The sequence below is a fragment of the Rhinopithecus bieti genome, unplaced genomic scaffold, assembly GCF_001698545.2.
Source record: "Rhinopithecus bieti isolate Rb0 unplaced genomic scaffold, ASM169854v2 scaffold_6782, whole genome shotgun sequence".
Taxonomy (NCBI): Eukaryota; Metazoa; Chordata; class Mammalia; order Primates; family Cercopithecidae; genus Rhinopithecus; species Rhinopithecus bieti.
The window spans coordinates 422184-446639 of record NW_016805866.1 but is presented as its reverse complement, the minus strand read 5'-3'; the positions used below and the strand labels follow the sequence as shown (position 1 = coordinate 446639).

The 24456-nt window shown below is 37.3% G+C and overlaps 1 protein-coding gene across 1 annotated transcript in view; it reads right to left on the bottom strand.

The window, feature by feature from the left end:
* LOC108530786 (neurexin-3-beta) overlaps positions 1-24456 on the bottom strand; it is a 394243-nt gene that overhangs the window by 43646 nt on the left and 326141 nt on the right. Inside the window, exon 5 of the mRNA XM_017873828.1 lies at positions 13418-13496. Within this exon, the coding sequence (XP_017729317.1) occupies positions 13418-13496 (79 nt within the window). The remainder of the gene's footprint in view (positions 1-13417; positions 13497-24456) is intronic.

The following is a 24456-nucleotide window of genomic DNA, read 5'->3' as shown; positions in this document are numbered from 1 at the left end:
AATGAGCTAGAAACCCCAAGTGCACATATTATTACATAGGTGATATCAAGGGAGACTCACTTCATGTAAGTGTTGGTATTTCTCTTCAATATTGGTGTCATTCCTCCTTACAGGGAATCAGGGTAACTTGCTTTAACCACAGTTATTTGAATAAATCATAATAGAATAACTTTATGACCCCTATCAACCAAGATTCTTAAAGCCTTTTTGATACGTAATAACCCATTTATCAACTACTTCCCAACCATGTAATACATTCAATACACAGACTTTCTTTTATTATCAAGGAGGCTGGCAGCTATTTCATATATTTAGGTTAATGGAAAATAAGCACTATGTAAGAGACAGGATAGCATAGTGATGGGTGTGGATGCTGGGGGCAGTTGACTTGGGTTCAGATCCCATTTCTTCTACTTCCTTGCGTGTGACCTTGATAACTTGCTTAGCTCCTCTGTGCCTCCATTTACTTATCTTTAAAATGGAGATAATAGACGCTCACATGATTGCTGTGAGGATTAAAGTAGTTAACAATGTGAAGTACTTAAGACTAGATTTCACTAAAGGAAGTGCTCATATTCACTGAATGATGAAACAAAGCTGTAGCAGTGGCAAACCTATAGGAGAAAGTCTAGAAATCACTTCAAAGGATGTTATTCAATGTTGTATATGCTGCCACCGAAAGTTTACTACAGGGAGGCCTGGAATGGTGGCTCACACCTGTAATCCCAGAACTTCGAGAGGCCAAGGTGGGCAGATTCACTTGAGGCCAGGAGTTCAAGACCGGCCTGGCCAACATGGTAAAACCCCGTCCTTACTAAAAATATAAAAATCAGCTGGGTGTGGTGGCGCCTGCCTGTAATCCCAGATACTCAGGAGGCTGAGGCAGGAGAGTTGCTTGAATCCGGGAGGCAGAGGTTGTAGTGAGGTGAGATCACGCCACTAAATTCCAGCATGGGTGACAGAGCGACCAAAAAAAAAAATTATGGGGGCAACTACACATCAAATTAAAGCAAAATACTGCACTGTCAGAACCCCAATCAAATTATCTATCTTGTCGAATTAGAAGGACTAAAAAGCTGCAACACTTTCCTTTTTAATTCTCAGACCTCTCAAACTCTTTTACAAAGCAATGATTAAGTATCTTACCATAAAATGATCTTTTTAGAAGCTGCAGTTGCTTTCTGCAGTACTATGGTTCTCATGCTGTTTTAAATGTTAATATACTAACTTAATCTATTAGAATATGTGGAAGCAAAGGGCATTGACATATTTCACTGTGCAGTTGGTCAATTAACATGCATCACATACTGTAACTAAATAAAATTCATTATAGTTTAAAAGTTATAAAAGCAAAAAAAAAAAAAAGTTATAAAAGCTAACTACATAATGGAAACATGTTATAGATTCTATGTGCTCAGAAATGTATCTGGGATAGTCTTTCCAAAGCTCGAGAGACAGAAATTGAAAACCTAAGAAATATCCTGTTCATTGTCAATGTTAGTAAAAGAGGAATATTTGGAGAAAACAAAATTAGTCAAAGTGGACACTCTCATGAAGACATGGTCATAACTTTTGTGGCATTTACAAACAGAGTAATCAGGAGTTCTAATTTTGTTTCACTGTCTTCATTTTGCCATTGACACAATTATAATACATTTAAACTCCATTTTACCTATGACAGCTAAAGCCAAGGACCTCCTTGAGGCAATAAGGCAACCCTAGTCATGCTAAGCTCCACAAAGGAACGTGTCAAAATTTGAAAACTTAGGGCTCTGAGAAATGTTGAAGAATGACTGGCACACTGTAATAGAAAGAAAATGTCTATTTTCAAATAGATTTGGGTTTAAATATTACCTCTACCATTTATACGCAGGTATGTGACCCTGAACAAGCAAACTTAAAATCCCAATTTTCTCACTTGTAAGATGACCAAGGGAGTTTTTAATCTCACAATCACTTAAAATGAAATTTAAATAAAATACTCTGTTTTCATGTACCCAGTAGAGTACCTGGGCTAGTGGTGTTCTACAGCCAGTTTATGACAACTGATTGCAAAATTTCTAGCAAATTCGCAAGCTGGTTGTTAAAATATGGCCATTTTCAAAAGTTTATATATATATATGTACAGTTATAAGTATATTAAAAACAGAGATAATTAAAAACTTAAAACTCAGTACTTCCTAATTATTTAACTAAATTTTACTATTGTCTATTGAGGTTCTTGATGTCTATAGTGTACGTATGATGAAAAAGCCACATAATTGTGTGCGAGTGAGCACACTTCCCAATTCTGAGTTTAGGGCTATCATATTGGTAGCTAGAAATCAGCCATAGTGGGAATATTTTACACTATACAGAAACTGGAAAACTGCAAATTAGGGCTGTGTGTGTGCTGGTTTTAAAATATTTATCAGCAAGCAGTTGTACCTGGCTTATAATCAATATCTCTTCCTTTCCTCCTTCCTTTCTTTTACCTTTCCCTCCTCTTCTTTCTTCACCTTTTGTGTTTCCCTTCCTTCTTTTATCAGAAAGTTGTTCCTCATTCTTGGCCTTTCCCCCCTTACCCTTAAGAAAAACCAATAGCTACCCTGGCCTGACTGAAAGATCTCATCAGAAAACTACAGATCTTAATATGCTTTCTCTTTTTCAAATTAAAAATACAGATTTTTCAACTGGGCGCGGTGGCTCACGCCTGTAATCCCAGCACTTTGGGAGGCCGAGGCGGGCAGATCACGAGGTCAGGAGATCAAGACCATCGTGGCTAACACAGTGAAACCCCGTCTCTACTAAAAAACTACAAAAAAGTAGCCAGGCGTGGTGGCGGGCGCCTGTAGTCCCAGCTACTCAGGAGGCTGAGGCAGGAGAATGGCATGAACCCCAGAGGCGGAGCTGGCAGTGAGCCAAGATAGCGCCACTGTGCTCCAGGCTGGGCAATAGAGTGAGACTCTGTCTCAAAAAAAAAAAAAAAAAAAAAAAAAGATTTTTCATCTGAAATCTTTAGGCATATTTAATCATCTTTAATCTATTAACATAGTACCTATTACTTATCTTTATACCTATTTGATATTCTTGTGCTCAATCCTTAAAGAGGGAAAGTTGTTACAAAGTGTCATTTTCATACTATTCATATCCAACTAATCAAATCCTTCCAAGTAATGCATCAAATTGCCTGGATAATCACAGGTAGAGTCTAACATTTGGATAATTAACTGGGCACTTCCTTCTACTTTTGTCTCAAATTCAGATTCTGTTCTCAGAACTAAAGCTATTATGTACGTCGTGTTCTCTGGAATGGGAAAAGAATGAATTTAGGTCCAAGTTGAAGTGTTGGCTCTCTAATGCTTCCATGAATTAAAAAAATAAAAAAGTAAAATGTGTATCAGTTGACTCAGAAAGATCAAAAGATAATCTTACCTCGAAATATGCATGAGGTGGAACCAGTAAGTTAAAAAGTTTTTTTCTGTTGCCATCCTCAGATGCCTTGCTGAACACATTTATATTTTAATACATTAAACATAAATGAATTTTATAATAAAACATTTGCAGATTTCTATAAAATTTCTCACCAATTCAGGAACAGGCACTGTTCTACACAGCAGAAATGATGCTCCCTCACTAGCAATTCCTGAAAAATGTCTTCAGTTGATCTGCTCCTGAAGAAAAGTTTCTGACTAGAAGACTGGTAATTTATGAAAAAAACTCTTTGGAAATTAGCTGTTACATGAAGTCCCTTTAACAGTAAGCCCATTGAGAAATCATACCAAAAATAATCAACAAGGGTTTCTTATTGTCGTTGATCAGATTGCTGTTTGAGTATAATTATCAGTAGTTTCCCACTGTAAGTTTTTCCTCCTTAAGTCAGGTAAAAAGTACAACTTATGCCTTCCAGATGCAAACCAGTGATCAGTCTTACAATGTGACTGAAAGTTTGTTTTGCTTCTTTGTGAAGTTCCCTAGGGGTAAGGTTAAAAGTAGAGACAATAGGAGAGTGAGAAATAAAGGCAGAGGATTTCAAACCACATATTACAAACAGAGAACAGAATCACAGAACAACACCATGACAGTGGACTCCAAGACAAGATGGCAAGACAGATGTGCCAAACAAGAGACACATGCTTGACTGCTGTGCCGAGAAAAGAAAACACAAGAACGAAAGCATACAGAGATGCTGCAAGAGCAGCTCTTAGGGCTGCCATGATCCAATGGAAATAATAATAAAAACAAGGACCCATGAAATTATAACTACAAAAGAATGTAATCACCACAACTCATACACTGGACTTGCTGGGTTAGCCTAGATGTGTCACTTGGATGAAACACAAGATGGTGTCATGCACTGGTGATGGAGGCCATGGTTAGTTGATTAGCTACAAAACCGTCACAGCATGCCACACAATGACCCTGGGCTTGTCCAGACAAATAAAAGATACAACAAAGATTCTATATCTGCAATAAAATTCTTTTTATGCCATCTGAAATTTGTGGAGAGGGGTGTGTTTCTCTGTCATTTCTATGTGTTTTTCTTTTCACTTTTTTCTGGCTCTTCTTTTATCTTTTCAATTAATTACATTGTCATAAAGGGGAAAGTAAAGGCAAGTGGTCCATGCAGATATGGGGTAAATAAAAGAAAAGGAAATTAAAAGGAAAATATGCATAGAAGGAGGAAGAGGAAAACACAGTATTCATTCTTTTGTACACAACTTTCTTGGATTTTGTTGGGGTTTGTTTTGTTTTGAGATAAATACTGGAGGGATATGCTGAAAGGGGAGGAATTCAAGATTAGGATGGCAAGAAAAGATTTTTTTGCCTTGTTTGATTTGTAGATCTATATATCTCTCAGTATTTGAAAATAATGATTATAATTACTCATAAAAGTATAGCAATGAGTTAAAAATAGCCATAATGATCAAAATACTAAATATGAATCAAAATAAAATAAATTGAACCACCAAAAATTCATGCGGCACAAGATGAGGTGAAACAACAAAATGTTCTTCAAATATATACAAGATATATATCTATTTATATATATACACAAGAATGTGCATATACGGATAGATATATCTGTATAATTTTTTTCTTTCCACCCCTCCCAAGGATAACTGAATTATGGAGTCACCATTATAATTATGATAAAGAAATCCTAAAGAAAAATCAACATGCTTTGTTTGCCAAGTTAAAACAGTATCATGCATGTCTATGTCGGCTGATGCTGGTTAAGAATGATGGCGTGAATTTCTGTGTAAACACATGACTGATGGTAGGGGCTGTTAATCTCTGATTACATTAGTCTAATATCACTTATACTGTGTCTACATATATGGAATGACAGGCACTATATTATTTGCATATGTGCATATCATATATATACACACAGTACATATACTTCGGGCTCGTGGAAGAAAAATGTAGAATAAAAAGAATAAAATAAATCCCATAAAAACTTCTCTTTTAAAACCCAATCCCTCTTTATTTATTTTTGGGGGACTTGCTTAATGACGTCATTAAGCTCACTCCTTATCTACCACTTGCATTGGCATTTGGATTCAGGAAGTTCTCATGAGTTCAGATTGAAATTCTCTCTTCACCATGTCCATCCTTGACCCTATTACCTAAAAAAGTTGTGGCCCTTGACCATACTGTATATGTGAAGTCCCCAAAAGAGTGTTGCTTTTTCACTTTACTGAGCTGTACTCATTCTTCAATCATAATAAATGAGAAATTCTGTGTCACCAAACTAAAATACTGCTCCTTGGGGTTAGTTGAATCTGTCACTGCTTGGCATAACCTTGTGTGACATTTTTTTCCTTGCATATCCTTGATAAGGTATGCTGTTCACTGAATTGGAGTGCTCCAATATCCTTAGGGTGCTGACAATATCGCGGGCATTTCCATTCATTGTCCTCACTGTTTCTTCCCTCCCTTTTCTTTTCCTTTATTCGTCATATTATGTCTGTCTTTTCTAATAAACTGAACTTCTGGAAGCAATATTTCTGAAGCAAAATATTTTTGTTTTCCCAGCACCTATTCTAGTGCCTACATGTAATAGTTACTTAAAAGTGTTACATATAGAAGAGATTTATCAAACTTTCAGATAGAACTATATACACTCATACATTGATTTTATGGATTCCCCTGCCTCGCTCTCCAATTTACCAAAATATCTTGGGTAATGGAGTTGGATAGAATTTTTTTCATTTTTTTTTTATTATTAAATGTATTTGTTATGAAATCCATAATAGTCAATCTATGGGCCACATATGCACACTATTTCTCAGCCTAAAATGCAAAGAGCTAATTAGTAGATCTTTCCTATTCTTATATTTCTATTCTTAACGTAATTTTTCAAAGCATTTCACCATTAAGGATTTTAAAAGCACACAATTACTGCAATGACTTAAAAAATAACTTGGGTTGGGATGGAGTTGTTATAAAAAAGTGACACAACTGGCCGGGTGTGGTGGCTCACGCCTGTAATCCCAGCACTTTGGGAGGTTGAAACGGGTGGATCACGAGGTCAGGTGATAGAGACCATCCTGGCTAACAAAGTGAAACCCCATCTCTACTAAAAATACAAAAAAATTAGCCAGGCGCGGTGGCGGGCACCTGTAGTCCTGGCTACTCCAGAGGCTGAGGCAGGAGAATGGCGTGAACCCAGGAGGCGGAGCTTGCAGTGAACCGAGATAGCACCACTGCACTCCAGCCTTGGTGACAGAGCAAGACTCTGTCTCAAAAATAAACAAAGAAAGTGACATAACTGAGTGGGTTAATAAAGACAAAAACTATCATTAATCTGGAACATTATACTCCCATGAACATACTCTACTAACTTACAGAGCAATAAAGGCAGTTGAAAAATGGATACGATTTAGCCTAGACCTAAGTATATGAACAACTATTTGCTTTTGTGAGCATTAGACATGTATTATAACTCAAATTTTAAAATGACTGATGTCCACAGCCAATAATAATTAAATTAAGTAATTTTCTATTGATATACAGTTCTCTTTCCAAAGCTAAAATGCTTGTCTTAGATTATTTCTATTATCTCTTTGGTCAAAGTGTTTAAGTGGATCTGAGCCTTTTACCAGAATTTATAGCATTTACAGATCATTGAATTTATAGTTCTGTCATACTCCAACATTCCTATGGGATTTTACTTGGACATTTATTTTTGTACTATATTCTGAATAGCCATTGACTAATTAAATTTTAACATGATTCTATTTGCTAATGAGTTTTCATATAGAAAAATCTAAAATGAATAGTTAAATAAAATTGATTTATTTGTAATAAAAACATTCAGGTTGCTAACTTCAAACTTGACAAAGACACTAATGACAAAATGTATTTCTATAAATAAGATTTCAAACATCATATTTAAGGCCAATGATCAGCACATTTACTTGTTATCTATAAATTCTGGTATAAATTTCTCTTTATCCTTCACTAGAAAATTATTATTATCTATTAACATTTCAGCTGCATTTTCTACCATGTTCCAGCAAATAAAAACTAAAATGATTTGGTGAGCTTTTAGTAACTCAGTGCCCGATTTTCAGATGATACTTTCCTGAGGCATCTCAGACTGATAAAGATTAAGAATCCAGTTCCACCTGGAAAATACTAGCTATGTTCTTGGTGTTATGCCAAATTTAAATTTCATTCAGTTTGGGTTGTATATTATAGTACTAACAAAGAGGAGCTAAGTAGCAGTAACACCCAAATGCAAATGTGAATACTGTAGATTTGAGGAGTAAAAATACACCTGAGAACCACTCTGGGAATAGCAATTATTTTGTGATCTCATATTACTGCCATTAGTTTAAACATCTCCTTCAATCCAACCATTATGAAAGCTGTTTAGCACAGTCTTATTGATGGATGAATGTGTTTCATCTTCACTTCCTTTTACTGTCTGCCCTCTGGTGGAAGTGCTATCCCTTGAGATTCGATCAAAGGACATTTAAGAAAAGTGAAGGCAGAAAAACTAGCTAATTGACAAACTGAAAAAATGTACCCCTGGATAATGACTGGATGAATCAATTTGGTTAAGTATTGCCATGCCCACTTATCAGTATAAAAGTATTACTTTTTTTTTTTTTTTTGCTCTGCTCTGTGGCCTCCTGCCCCCAAGACTTTTAGAATCTTGAAATTATAAATATGTAAAATCCAGGAAGTTGATCATTTCTAATTATACAAAAGCTAATCTAAGAATATATTTATTTTCACTATTATTCTATTTCCAAAGATGAGAATTCTAGCGATAGCAGCAGGGGTGAGAAAAAGAGAAGAAATGGAAAGTGAATTGTGTTATTTTCTCTGAATTTCAGAATTCACTCCCACATTTTATATTACAAATGTGAATTTACTAATGATCTTAATTGCTATTTGGCTTCCATAATCTCATGAGGGTATCCCTTTCCTAGGGGTTGTTTGAATGCTCTCCAGATCATCTGTTTTTCTTGTTGGATTCAAAGAGATAAAAAGGACAATGAAATATGAGTTTACTGCACAATTTAAGATTAATAGAAGTACAGTTGGAAAGGAAACAGTTTATATGCAAATAACAAATCTTTGTTCTTTGTATTCAATATTAAATAAAAGTATTAAATAGATACTGGTTTGTTTTGTGAAGAACACAATTAACATTCATAAATCAAGAATTCCAGACCTTCACCCTTAGATAACCATTCAGATACTACACTTCTCAATATTTTCATTTGATGCAGATGGTTTTACTATAACGTTATTGTTTAAAGGTTCACTTCTGGGTTCTTGAAACAAATATTCAGAAAATGTGATTGTATCTGTGACTTTTAAAATAATCTAGTTCCCAGAAAAGGTAGGGATAGGAAAAGCAGAGAATACCATTGTTAAAAAAATGTAGGTTTTGACCAAGCACGGTGACTTATGCCTGTAATCCCAGCACTTTGAGAGACTGAGGTGGGTGGATCGCTTGAGCCCAGGAGTTTAAGACCAGCCTGGCCAACATGGGAAAACCCCGTGTCTCCTAAAAATACAAAAATTAGCCAGTCTTGTTACCCAGTCTCAAACAAAAAATTTAAAATAAATTTGTTAAAAATGTAGGTTTTGTCAGGGCAGCCTTATTATGTGAAATCATAAATTTTAAATGATTCAACAGGTTTAATTTGAGCTGTTAAAGGGGAAATGAAGTTAGAGATATAAAGTTCTGTTTCAAAGTAATTTAGTCGACAAATCCTAATTGAGCTGTTACTTTATGCCTTGCTCTCATGAGTTGGAATTTTTTTTTTAATCTACATATTTACCAGCAAAAATAAACCATGAAAATTTGACTTCCATTGGATTTGCAAGGTTTCTAGACTCCTATTGACCAAACTCCAAAAATATTTACGTTGTTCGTAAATATAATAAGATTAAGCTATACCAAACCTTGGTGACCCCTAAGCACAAAAGTAAGTTCTGAGAGTGAAAGGAGATTGCTTACACCTAACTCAAAACCAGCAGTTTAAAAATCCAATTTGATTTGAAGAAAAAATAAATTATTTCATTTAAAATGTGATGCTCATATGAAAATAAAAATTGAATTATAGCATACGCTAAACTACTCAAATTTATGAAAAGTGAGAGTTTCAAATGGATGTAAATAAATCAGGAAATAACCTGTAGAAGTTAAATGCCTCATAAACAGAGACAGCTAGAAAATAGTAAACTTGATAGCAAAGTGAAAGAAGATAAAGTGATAAGTATGATAGAACAAGGCCAAGGAAGTTAGCCAAATTTAGTGTATTTCCATGAAGCAAAAGGCCTGGAAAAATGTTTTAGAAATGGAGGCAGTGAATTAGGTAATGTAGAATTGCAAGATTGGCAATTTATGTCAAAGATATGTAAATATCACCATTATCTGTTGCTGCATGGGAAGTAGGTCCCTTCTCTTTAGGCAGTGCAAATCTTGCCCAAGAAACTGGTTTCTGATTGTAATCTGTATTGTTTTTGGAAAATGTGAAGCCTGAGTTTTTTGTTTTTTTTTTTGNTTTTTAAATTTTAAAAAATATTTTGAGACAGTCTTACTCTGTCGCCCAGGCTGGAGTGCTGTGGTGTGATTTCAGCTCACTGCAACCTCTGCTTGGCGGGTCCAAGCAATTCTTGTGCCTCAGACTCCCAAGTAGCTGGGTGTTTCTGTCATTCTGTATTGATGGTCAAATTGTCCCAGATTTGGCTAGTGGAGACTCCTTCAGGATGGCTTTTATGTTCTTTTGACATATTCCCATCATTCTTTGAATACTCCTTTACTTTCTAATACACACATAGATGTTCTACGCTTACCTTGTACTTTTCTTACCCATCTCTGAAATCAGGTATTGCTTTAAAGAGCTCTGGTGTTTTGTTTGTTTCTTTTTTTTTTTTTTGAGATGGAGTCTTGCTCTGTTGCCCAGGCTGGAGTACAGTGGCACAACCTTGGTTGCCTGCAACCTTTGCCTCCCGGGTTCAAACAATTCTCTACCTCAGCCTCCCGAGTAGCTGGGATTACAGGCTTCTGCCAGCAGGCCTGGCTAATTTTTTTGTGTTTTTAGTAGAGACGGGGTTTCACCATCTTGGCCAGGCTGGTCTTGAACTCCTGGGGAGATATTTCTTATGTAATGAAAAAGAGGGCTTGATAGCTCCAAGAAGGTGATCCCCATTAGTGGAAATCAGGTCCTCTGGGCAAACCTCTTCTCTCTCTGCATTACTAGAAATATCTATCTACTTCTTATATTAAATATACCTCTGATGTATTTCCCTGTATATCCCAATCACTCACCAGGAACACTTTATGGAGCAAATAAAATTAGAAAAATGGCAATGCTCATTCTTCAAATGTGATGAGTTGAATAATCACAGGGGGAGGAAATCAATATCAGTCTCCTAGAGCTACATGTTCGCTCTTTCAGGGTAGGGGTTCTGTCACTCACTTTATCTCCTCTCATGCTCCCTTACAGAACACAACAGATTGTTTTAAAAACTGGATCTCCCCACCCACCCCATGTTATTCAAGAAATGTTGGTGTTGAATTTCTGTCCTCTGCTTTTGAATCAGAGAAAATACTTGGTGGCCTCTAGAAAACCAATGGATTTAGTTTGGGGCCATTCAGGTTTAGGCTGTTCAAGTCTCATAACAAATAGCAATATATACCTATAAGTGGGGCAACTATAGGCTGGAGAATCTGAAGCTGAGATCTGGAAAAGCCCACTGCCTTATTATGAAGGTTGCTATGGAGATGACTTTCTGAGGCAGGGTGAGTAGTTGAGGAAAGATGGTGATAATATTTCAGAATGACCAAGTCTCAATTTTGACAAGCCTTAAAACCTACAGATGTGATAAACATTGCTGCATATAGAGATATCACTGCTAAGAAAGGAAGAAAATCACTTGGGAGGTCAAAGCGAGAGGGTTTCTTGAGGCGTGGAGCTCAAGACCAGCCTGAGCAACATGATGAGAATCCCATTTGTACAGAAAATAAAACCAATTAGCTCGTATAGTGGTGCATGTAGTCCTAGCTACTTGGGAAGCTCAGGCAGGAGGACCGCTTGAGCCTGGGAGTTTGAGGCTGCAGCGAGCTATAAACACATCACTGCACTCCAGCCTAGATGACAGAGTGAGACCTTATCTCAAAAGAAAAAAAAAAAAAAAAAAAGGATAAATAAAGCCTAGATTTCTTAAAGTGTTTGCCACAAAACAAGCTAATTTAATGTACGTCTTGGGGATTGTGACCTATTAAGATATGAACCCTTAATATCTAGCACATGCTTAACATATACAGTTGACTCTCAAAAATAGCTGTTGAATTGAATTACACTACGAGTTAGATAGCAAAACTGTTCTACTCTCTGACAGCTAATTTCTAAAAAAAAAAAAAAATAGAGGAAGGACTCAAATCTAGGGATATATTGTATCCTGCCTGAGTGCTCATAAATATTTATTGAATGAATGAATAAATTAATGAAAACATGGCACCCAAGTTCTGGTATAGTTGGGATATATCTGCCCTTTTAGGGTACATGTTGCATGTATGGCTATGTGCTCACATAGCACATACAGATTATTATTACCTAAAAATCTGGAAAAAAACCGACCAGATCACATTTTACTTTCCCTCCACACAGCTGAGCTCCCAGTGGAACAGATTATACTCCGGAATGGAAGCCCCATCATATTAATGATATGTCCCTGTGTCATACTAAGGGTGTGAACCCACAGAACTTCCTGGATCCAATGCCACTTGCAAGAAACCAAAGCAGTCAGACTTCAACACATTTGAAATCTTGTAGATCATTTAGGGGTCAGAAATGGAAGGTTTTTATTTTTATTAGATTATTTTTTCATGAAGCTTAAATTTTCTAGAATTAGCAAAAGAGAATTTTAATGGCTTTCCTTTTCTTAAAAGGAAAAAAATCTGAAAGCAATGCAAAAAATAACAAGAAAATTCTATTTATTCTAGTCTTTGCAGAAATAAGATCCTGGCCCAACTCCAGCTGTTAATGCTATTAAACATACACAGAAATTCGATGATATCTGTTCTCTATTATATACATATAAATGTTTAACTTATAGTAAGTCTCAAAACAGACAACTGGGAAAAGTTGATAGGAAATAATCAGGGACTGCAATTGCCTGCTGGACATTATCTCATATATAGCTCACTATAAAGAAAGACCATAAAATATCAAAATGTATCTGGGTCCAAATGGGGAACACATTGAAGCTTCTGATTGCTAAAGTCTTCTCAACTTCAGCACAGTAGATACATTTTGAAGCATCACAGCTATTGACATGGCATGGTACAGTACTAATTTTGTGTTTATTGTTGCACAAGTTTTCTAGACACACAGTTAACAAAATTAGTATAAAGATAATACCATGTTAACTGCTGTTGAAATCCCATGGAAAATACACATATATACATATCTTTTTGGTTCTCTTAGCTCAGAACAATTCGTGAGTTTTAAGTGATAGTTACCAATTTTTATGGCTCCACTTACCAATCTTTAAGCTCCTCCATGGGTTCATCCTTTCTTGATGTCATTCCAACATACATTTCCTCATGTTCCCACCCTCTGTGAATTTCATAGCTGCCACTGGCTGATACACATTTGCTGCTGCAGTGGTAAATCTAGGCATCTGCTTGCCCAATGTTAAGTCATATACCGTGACTTTTTTGTTAGCGATCAAGAGACTGACTTAAAATTTTTGTAGGATCTTATTGCTCCTTCCATGGGATTTGATGCTTTCATTGATATAGTATATATGTATACTTATACATATATAGATATAAAAATATACACACATTAACACACTGTAATCTATATATTAAAAACATGTATAATCACATATATGTATGTATTGTTTTTTGCAAAAGAAAAAAGAAAGCAAGCAAAACAAGACTGACCTGACCTACCTGTACTCGGCTCACATTCAACGAAGTCTTCATCATCACTTGAACATTCAGCAGATGAAACAAGATCATCTGATGTTGGCTGTTTATGTCAAAGAGAAAATAATGGGGTAGGGGAAGAGAGAGATAGATAAGGAAACTAATGAACAAAGACATCAAAGATTTATCATTGTGTCCCATCTCCCATCATTATGGTTATTATTCTAAAGAAGGGCATACTGTAGGATGGAGAATTCTTAACTACTGTGTGGCTGAGAATGACTTTGGATCTAGACCATCTAGGGGGGTCTTCCATAGAGCTGGGTGACCCAAGGTGGTTCCAGGAGACTTAAGCCTAACCCATCCCCATAAATGACATTGCGCAGCCTTACTTCATTCTGATTTTGAGTTCTGAGAATCGGAACGACAGGAGAAGGGCCATTGTAAAGGATGGGCAATGTAAGAGTACAAAGCAACACAAAGTCACTGTGACTTTGAGAGAGTTTCAATCCTTATGGTGTGTAGTCTCAAGTGTATGCAGGGGTAGTTGTGCATCTACAGGCTGGGATAATTAATGAATGCTGTGGAATGCATTCTCTTCAGGAACAGCATAGTGGCTTTTATCATTCATGTAATTGCTGCAATAGTCAAATTGGTAATGTCGATCAGTAGCACGATACCACACAAAAGTCCCTGAACACAGGTAAGGCTGTTCCTGAAGAAAGCAAAAACAGTTTTGACTGCAATAATAGTAGTTCAACTTGAAGCACCTTTTAAATTCTGAGTCTTGCAGAAACTCCCCAATCCCAGGGAATCTATTACAAGAAATATAGGAGACCGAGTATCAGCTATGAGAAGAGCCCCCCATACAGTAGGTGAGATGACTGCTTTCTGTATTTGGTACATATTGCATGCACAATAAATATTGAATGAATGAATCTATGCAGATCTTATGCAAAAAACAAACTTTTGGCCTACGATGTGCTTAAGAGGACTCAATATATTATAGTTCAGTAATGCTCATTTATTTCCCCTTCTTGATGTTACTAATATTTACTGACTTGTCGATCTTCCAATTCCCAAATGTACTAAAGTCTGGATCCAAATTCAAGAGGAAGAGGTAACAAACCATTTCCCTTCTATTGAGCAATTACTACAAGCCAGATGCTGTCCTAGACATACATATACATACATACATATCTATCTATATATATATACTTTTTAGTTATAGTTATTAATTAGACACAATTCTCACAACCATCTTTTGGGACAGGGATGACTATCATATACTTAATTAGAATTGCAGTTAGACAGGTTAAGTGAGTTGCTGAAAGACATACAGCTAGTAAAAAACACAAAGTGGGAATTTGAATAAATACATCTTAGTCAAATTCTGTGTTTGTGGCTTGCAATAGGCTTCTTTATACCTGGTCTTACATTATGGACAGAATTATGTCCCCTCAAAATTCATATGTTGAAGTCCTACTCCCTCAGAATGTGACTGTATTTGGATACAAAGCCTTAAAGAAGTAATGAAGTTAAAATGAAGCATTAGGATGAGCCCTAATCCTATATGACTTTTGTCCCTCCAAAAAGAGGGGATTAGGGCACAGACATACACAGTGGGAGGAAGGCCATATAAAGATACTAGAAGATAGTCATCTACAAGCCAAGGAGAGAGTTCTGAGAAGACACTAATTCTGCTGACACCTTTATTTCAGGCTTCTAGGCTCCAGAATTTCGAAGAAATAAATTTCTATTGTTTAAGCCACCTGGTCGGGGATATTTTGTTATGGTAGTCCTAATAAATGAATACATATGGCAGCCTTTCTACTCAGGATTTCCAGGAAACATCCTTTTTTTAAATAGACATCCTAGGTACAGAATTACTGGACACAGCAAAGAATTGGAAAAACCACATTAGATAATTCATTGATTTAATGAACAATGGCAGAGAAGTGCCCTACACACAATATTGATGTTTATTCTACATCTGAAAGGGGGATAATTCAAACCTTGCTCCTCAAGGCTAGCAGAAAAACAGAATTTTTTTTTTTAATTTTATTTAAGTTCCAGGATACATGTGCAGAACATGCGGGTTTGTTACATAGGTAAATGGGTACGATGGTGGTTTGCTGCATCTATCAACCCATCACCTAGGTATTAAGCCCCACGTGCATTAGCTGTTTATTCTGATGCTCTTCCTCCCCATACAGAAAAAAAAATTTTTAAACATACTTAAAAAAAAAAAAAAAACACTACTGAATTGTTGATTTCAGTTCCAGCAACTGAAACTGGTAGTTACATCCTAGGGAACTGTTATTTGTGTTAGAGGCATGGTAAGCATATTCCCTTGGTGTTTCCTGCTGAAAGGCGGCCCTATAATAGCTCCACTTCTAGTTACTTAGGGAAAGGAGATGGTAAGTGGGAAAAGGGTTAGCTGTTCAAATAAATAAGGCAATTATAAGAGGAAAACACTATTTTGGAAGGACAAAATCATTGTTTAGCAGTTTTAAGTATGTGTTCTTTATAGGGGCAATGTCTCCCACCAAAGGCAGGAAAGGTTGGTTTGGGCTGGGGGAGAATCTTAAATATTACAATGGTTTGTGACCCTCCAAAAGGCCACAGTTACATAAATGAATATATAGTATATCTTTGAAACTTTTTTGGAAAAGGGCAATTAGGGGGAAAACTTATCTGAAAAAAACTCCTTAGGGTGGTGGTAATAGAGAGGTTGAGAAGACACTGCTAAAGCGTGTTCAACTGGAAATTGTTAATGATTTAACTATAAGGGCCTTGCAGAATGGCCCAGTAGGGCTTTGGTCCCTAGTATTGAGTGAAAGCTGGTGACTTAATGAAAATCTAATGAGCTCCTTTCAAGAACTGAAAGCCTGCCAATAAAGTTTAAAGGCCATTGAACAAATGTATAAAAACAATGCATAACTTCAGTAGAAACCAAAACATACATTAACATAATATTAGTTGAATCTTTAACTCAAAGGAGACATCTTCATTTGCATGGGCCAAAAGAAAAAATGTAATTTTTTTTTTCTTCAGAAAAAGGAGTAGACTCTGAGGTTGAAAAGATTCTTACTGCCTTCCTTTCAGCTTCCTTGGTTTCCTCTCATACCATTAAGTTTCTCTCCCCCGTGGTTTAGGTGACACCATACCCAGCCCCACTCTCCCACCCCTTCTCCACCTCCAATTCCATCCCAAGAATGGGCCTCTAATCCCCACTGCAGACCCCACACATCATCTTTCACTTTCTGACCCCCTTTTCCCACCTTTAACCCTCTCTGTGCTCCGCTTTGCCCAAAGATTTGTTTTCTGCTGATCTTTTATATGAGTACATATGAATACAGTGTTCTTCCCAGGCAACAGAACCACATTTTACCAGTAGCTCCTAGCAATGGTGCCCAGACTCAAAGGAGTTTAAAGGGGAAATGATCCAGCAGTGTGTCGTAAGAATGGGCCTAGTCCTAGACATAGCACAACTGTGAATCCCAACTCCTCCACTTCGATTCAGAAAGTGATCTGAGATGTGTGTGTGTGTGTGTGTGTGTGTGTGCGTGTGTGCGCGCGCACTTCACTTAGTTTCTTCACTAAGTAAATCAATTAATCAACATCAGCTTCTTAAAGTAATTCCAAGCCTGATAGTCACTCCTAATTTAAATAAATTTGGTATCTGCCTATGTGCTCTATTTCTTATGATTTACCTCACATTAGAAGTGTTTTTTATTGCTGACAACTCATTACTTCCATTTTATGGTACACATACTATTTCTAGTTGCACCTGCCATGAGGCATGATAAGGAAAAATGTACTCATAAAGAGCTTAAACAATCATTCAAAGGTGATCTGTTTTCAGTGGCTGTGAATCTAGACAATCTGTGTGGGTCTTACATGAATTCAGTTCCTTCCTTTCTGTCCCTCAGACCTCACCATTACCACTTAGAGGTACAGCCAACTGAGACTCCCAAAGCAATTACAAACATCTCAGTCCCTCTTTGCCTGTTTTGGTAACCAATGTTTTCCTAGACAACCCGGCGTGCAACATTGGCCACACCTGCCATAGAACACTGTGTAGTATGGAAAGACTTCCTCTGCCAGAGGCCTTAATTTGCAAAAAGGCTTAGAATCAGGAATGCTACACTCAGACTTTTTTAAAACTACTTCTGTCCCTAACATCTAGAAAATCCAAACATTACAAACCAAGGATTTTGGATGATATGAGCCGCTTAAGATCATATCCTAAATTAACGGCAATTGGATTCAAAGATACTTTCAGAAAACCCAGGGCTTTCTTTAAGCAGTTTTTTTGTTGTTGTTGTTGTTGTTTTGGTTTTTTCAGTCTGTGTTCTATTTCAGATGTAAGCAAATGCAGGATCTGATGCTGAACCTTGAAAGAAAAGACACACTTTGATTGCTTTCCATGGCTTGTAAAACAGGTTTCATGTTGCAGATATACTCAGACTCAGAATAGAATTGCTACGAGTAGAACAAATCTGTGGACCTCTGCCTTTTAATAAAATGTCGTAGCCTTAGGCTAAATGTATGTGTATTTTCCCATAATCACAACCATTGTCCGTAATTACTTTTAATTACTTAGAAGAAAGAGCAGTTAGTATGCCTGCAAAGAAACGGATATCTGGACTATCTAGAATCACGCCTACTAATAACATTTACCATTTAATAAACACTGGCTACATTTAGGCTTTGTGCTGAGCTGTTAATTCATATTAATTTAGCACTCACAGTAACCAAGGGTATAAACACTCATAGTGAATTATTTTTAACTGCCCACCATCCATGCTCCTTCAGGAAATAGTATTGCTTTAAGGAAACTCTGCTGTGCATAGTTACGTAGGGAATGTTTATCAAGATACCTTCAATGTCATCTTCACATTTTTTCCCCTCACCATGATTGTCTAAAGCTCTCATAACTTTCAATGGCTACACTTAAAGTGTTGACATATGATGGTTCCCCTATGTCAAATACCAATATTCTCTAAGTTATTCAAGGAAGATTTTTTAAAAAAAATCTATGACCACCCACAAACCAAATAATTTTCACAGTGGTTGGGCTGCTAGATTTACTGTCAGTGGTATATGTCATCAAGGTGCTTTTTTCATTCATTCATTACTTTAATGAATCTTTTTCAAATATCTATGTGTCAAGCACTTTAACAGTTATAAGGGATAAAGCTATAGATAAGACACAGTTCCTCTGCTCTGGGAATTCACAATCTCTGATGAGACAGGCAAGTAAACAGGCGAACTTGACATAATAAACTGAATGCTCTGTCAAGAGGAAGCGTTAATGTGCGAACGGAGGAAACAGCAAGAAAGCAGAGAGCATGTGGGAAATGAGTCCTCAGGGACAGGCAGTGGTGAGACGGAAGAAGTGAGGACGGTGGGCTGGAGAAGAAGGGCATTTCAGGTGAAACAGTATTTGCAAAGGCTTAGAGATCTAAAACACAGTTTATTTGTATACCCACTAGTAGTACAGGATGACTGGAGGGAAGGGATGGACTAGAATGAGAGTGTGACCACTACTTGAGCTATGTTGTTCTTGAAAACTTAGATAATGAGTATGAATTTAATGTCCTGCCCTATCAGACTTCTCTCCTTCCCCCATTCCCTGCATCTCACCAGTGTCATCTGTCCCATTCCGTTGGAAGCTACTACACACGGTTTATAGAACGTAGTGCATGAGTATGACTGCAGTGCAATTTCACTGTGCATATTAAGCACCTTACCTTGCTTTCTCACGGGGAGAAAAATATTCCTCTGCCCCTATATGTTAGCCAAGTCTTATATTAAAAACAATAATTCATACTACTACATGTTAAAATATGTATTTCATATTTTTAATCCATGTGTTGAAATTACTTTGTTCTGTGTTAGGACTCATAAAACTAAAGATAGGTATTATAATAACTTTCAATAAAATATCTCTCTGGCAGGAGCCCTATATATTCCTTTCCTGGAAGATTTTTTATTGCATTTATGTTCTTTTTTTTCCCCCTAACAATGTTTATTGAAATTACCTTAGAATAAAGCTGGGACAGAAGAAAGCTCAGAACTCCGTCCACCCAAGTAAATTTATGGGTGTATTTACCTTCCAGTTCCCTAAGTTTCACAAATCTGACGTATTTTCCTCCAGTGAGTTATTGCTTCTATAATCATTGGCTTATAATTATGTACTCAGAAGGGTTTCTCGGCAATGGTTCTACACTGTTCTTCATTATTAATCCATGATCTGGCATGAGAAAAATGTCTACTGCTGTGAGCTGTGATCAGAACTGCTCAAGACTGTTTCACTCTGTCCCCTCCTTACTGCCCAACTGCTTTTGTAACTTCAAATTCCACCCTTCAGCTCTTTATTTTACACTGGTAATAGGCTAATCATTTTGAGGGATAATCATTTTTCCCCACCCATCTCCTTGGGAGCACAGTTATTTGAGATTAAGTATGAGATAAAATAAGTCCTGCCACAGAACAGCTTTATGAAATTATAAATAACACACTCAAGAATGATGATCTCCTTTCTTCCAGTGAAAAAGGAAAAGGGAAGGGCCCATAAATATTCTGAAGCCCCACAGAAAACAGCCATACATCTCTGCAGCTGCTCCATGCTAAAAAGAATTAAATTCCTTTAAATCCTTGCTGTTTTAGTTCTTTCCCCTCTATCCCTTCATTCTGAGGTGGAGTTGGAGCTCTGAATATCTCAGATGAGAGAGGACCCATCTAGCTTCATTATGAATGTTCATTCTCTATTTAAATACAAGTTGCCTGAGAGAGTTTGTCAATTACCTAATACCCATTGACTCTAAGCCTATAACCTTTAATGAGATTTGAAAAGTTTGACCATTTTTTCAAAGGTATCTATTAAGATTTTCTTTACTAAATTGTTGCCAACACACAGTCTCATCTTTGATCAGTGCTAACACCCAAACACACAACTGGGTGATTTTTTTTTTCTTTGAGACAGGGTGTCTCTCAGTCACCTAGGCCGGAGTGTAGGGGCGTAATCATGGCTCACTTCAGACTCGACCTCTCTGGGCTTAAGTGATTGTCCTGCCTCAGTCTCCTGGAAATCTAGGACTACAGGTACATGCCACCACACCTGATTAATTTATTTATTTTTATTTTTTTGTAGAGACACGGTCTTGCCATGTTGCCAAGGCTGGTCTCTAACTCCTGGGCTAAAGTGAGTCACCCACCTTGGCCTCCCAAAGTGCTGGGACTACAGGCATGAGCCACCATGTGTGGCCAATGATTTTTATATTTAACCAAAAACAGAAAAAACACAGGGCTTGGGCAAGCTTGTTAGAAGCCATTATCTCCCTGTCTCTCTCATCCCTCTCACTGAATCCAAGCCCAATACAGAAACAACCTCAAAATGTGGTACGATTGTATGACTGTGATACCTATACTCTTATTTTCTTCTGATTAAACCCATTTATAGTTACCCTTGAAAGTCACTGACATTGTTATGATAACATGAAACATAAATGACTTTAACTTGTCATACTCAAGTGTGAAAGATGGGGGCATCTCATGAAGCAGATCCTGAATGTTGGAGGTGAAGGGACAGAATTCTAGCCTTGTTAAGATACTATCTGAGGTGACCCTTGTATCCTATGTCGATGAGCTGAAGTATTTCGATTGGAACAACACCCTGTGAATTTTAAAACTGTCTTACCGTGTTTGTGTCATGGGTTCTTTCAGCTATAACTTTCCCTTCTTCCCTCTACCTACTCCTGAAGATAATCACTTGCCAAGATATGACTACATGCATAACTTACTTGATCATATTTCCATGAAATGAGAAAGCTTTAAAGAGAATCGCCCTGAGCTAAAGATATTGCATTCCATCTGACCAAAATTAGGTTATTGGAACAGAGCTCTCTAAAACTGAATTTAAAAAAAATATTCCGGGTATATGATTTTATTTACATTTGCACCGACATTTACATTGTCTTGTTCACTCACTAATTTCCTTGACAAGTGTTTATTAATTGCCTATAATGTGCCAATCACTGTGCTTGGGGCCAGGCTGACCTGGTCCTTGTCCTAATGGACTTTACAGACTACAGAGATTTAAGCCAAGTCAAACCAGAAAACACTGATTAGTTGCTAAATCATTAGCTATAAAATCTTAAAATTAGTGTTGGGCTCATAAGCATCACCCAACAGTAACAATGATTACTCATTGTCACTAAAGACAGTAGACTACATGGTAATTCAAGCAAATAGTATAACCCACTCCTTAAAACCTCTACCCATCCTCAGTAGTCAGCATATTATTTTTTTTCTTTTCTACAATGCATATACTAGAGCAGGATGAAGAATGACATGACTTATAATAACTTTTGCTAATGAATTAGTCTCTAAGGAAATCCCTTTGCAGACTCAAGATTTAATTAACAGTAGAAAAACCAAGCTAAGCTTGGCCAAATTTTGTGCCGAGGATTGGGATCCTTTATTTCTATCCTTGAGGTCTTCTAGGATTATATAAATAAATGTGGTGCCGCAATTTAAATTTTTTTCCCCACTTTTAAGATTTTCATCTTTTGCTTAAAAGGGAAAGGTAGATCAAGAGAGAGGGGAGGGAGGAAGGAGAAGAGAGTTGGTGGAAAAGGGATTAATCTGTTGTCCAAGGCAGGCTGACAGAGAGAAGAGGAGTATTGAACCACAGAAGATTAACCAAACTTCAATGTACCTTCCCAAAAGCAGGAGGAATGTAATGCTACGTGGTGTTCCACTGATAAGCAAATCCCTCTAAATCCTTTCAATTTATTTCTTGGCCTGAAGAAATTACATATTATTTAGGAGACAGAAAAATAAAATAAATAAAACCATCCACCCAAACTACATCATCTTTTAAGAATCTAGATTGGATGCTTGTTGATTACATATACATAAAGACCTGGCTTTGATGGCTGCTCTTCTTTCTTATTGGTACTGTCCTCTCTAGGATTGCTAATCAGAAAGTCTTGGCTGTGTTTTTCACTGTCAACTCTCTTGTTTTCACCACAAATACTCATTTTGAGTATTTAGGGTCTAACCATTATAAGGGAAATTTAACTGAAGCTCCAAAGACCATATCTACTTTTTTCCCTCCCTTCTTCCCTTCTTTTCTTCTTATTTTCCTCCCTCATGCCTTCCCTCTAAGAAAGAGATGCAAGCTCAAGAAGATGTAAACACAAGAAGAGAGTGCATGTTAGTGCATCCCAAAACTTAGTATGTGGCACAGAAAACTTATCCAGGACAATCAAATGCAACGAATTGAACATAAAATACAACTTCTAGAAATACAAGGCTATCTTTTCCTTATTGCACTGAGAAAAAAAAAAAAAAACAAAAAGTATATCCCAGTCAGCCATGTAATATAATGTTAGAAAAGTCAGAGACAGGTGTTAGAGCAATAGCAGAAGTTAAAGCAAGTTTTGGGTATTTGAAACTGGACTTAATAAAATAGGAAGTTACAAGTGATCTGCAGCCAGTAAGTCTGAGACAGAATTATGAAGGAAAAGAGAGTCAATTTAAGAACATGGTATGAAGTCCCAGTAGAGGAAAAATGCAAAGGTCAGCTTTGGATTGAGAATTTATCCCCACTCATGCCTAGAAGAAAATACCAACCTCCCACAGAGAGATGTGGGAAGATGGGTTCCCATAAAGCTATATGATTTATATAAAAAATCTCGGCCGGGCGCGGTGGCTCAAGCCTGTAATCCCAGCACTTTGGGAGGCCGAGAGACGGGTGGATCACGAGGTCAGGAGATCGAGACCATTCTGGCTAACCCGGTGAAACCCTGTCTCTACTTAAAAAACACAAAAAAGCTGGGCGAGGTGGCGGGCGCCTGTAGTCCCAGTTACTCGGGAGGCTGAGGCGGGAGAATGGCGTGAACCTGGGAGGCGGAGCTTGCAGTGAGCTGAGATCCGGCCACTGCACTCCAGCCTGGGGACAGAGCGAGACTCCGTCTTTAAAAAAAAAAAAAAAAAATCTCTAGTTAGGAAACGTCTTCAGGTGCTATTAAATTAAGAAGTTCAGAAACCCAGATGGGGCCACTCATCCCCAGAAGTCACAGCCTGCAGTTAGTAAATAGATAAACCCGTCTTAGATATTGATTCAAAATAATTTACAAAAGCAAACACAACAGAACTTCTATGTGGAAAGAGACGAGGTGAATCGTTTCTCATTTCTGATGGACAGTGAGGCTAATAATTTTTCCCTGTTCTAGTTCATAAACAGCAACACTCATTTGCTGTCAAAATGGGTGTTGGAAATGTAGTAGGTGTAATCACAGGCATGAGATCCATGAGGTCATCCACAGGGCTTTTTGCTTACAAAGACCCTTTGCTAGGTTGTATGCTCTCATCTTACCATCTTGAAATTCCCAGTCATTCATCTTTGCACTTGTGCTTTGTAAGCGAAGTTCAGTGGAACAATGGGGCATGAAAGCAAGCAGAGGAGATACATGCAATGCGTGTGTCTACTTCCATTCCTTGCCACTCATCCTCATACACTGTTCCTGGTGTCCCAATGGCACAGGATCCTGTGGACTAGCCACATAGAGGAGTAATCTGAATCAAACAGCTTTATTTGAATTTATCCCCCAATATTTCTCCTTGGGAGGTTGGTATTGTCTTCTAGGCAAGAGTGACTAGGGTAAGTTCTCAGGCCAAAGCTGGTCTCCTTTGCTTTTCCTCTCTCCGGGCTCTATATCACGTCCTCTGTATAATAGGTAAGGATGTTGTATCTAGCGGCTAAGTGGGAACACTGACAGCCCCAGGAGCTCATGCTCTCCCTTTGAACCAGAAGTTGCTTAGAAAACAGAGAGAAGGCCATGGCATTCTAAGAAACACAATCAGGAGAACCTATCACATCCTTTCTTAAGTCTCTATGTCAACTAACCATTTACACTAAAGATAAAAAGATAGGTAACCCAGAGACCTCTTTTTTTTTTTTTTTTTTTTTTTTTTTTTTTTTTTTGTGAGACAGAATCTTACTCTGTTGCCCAGGCTGGAGTGCAGTGGTGCGATCTTGGCTCATG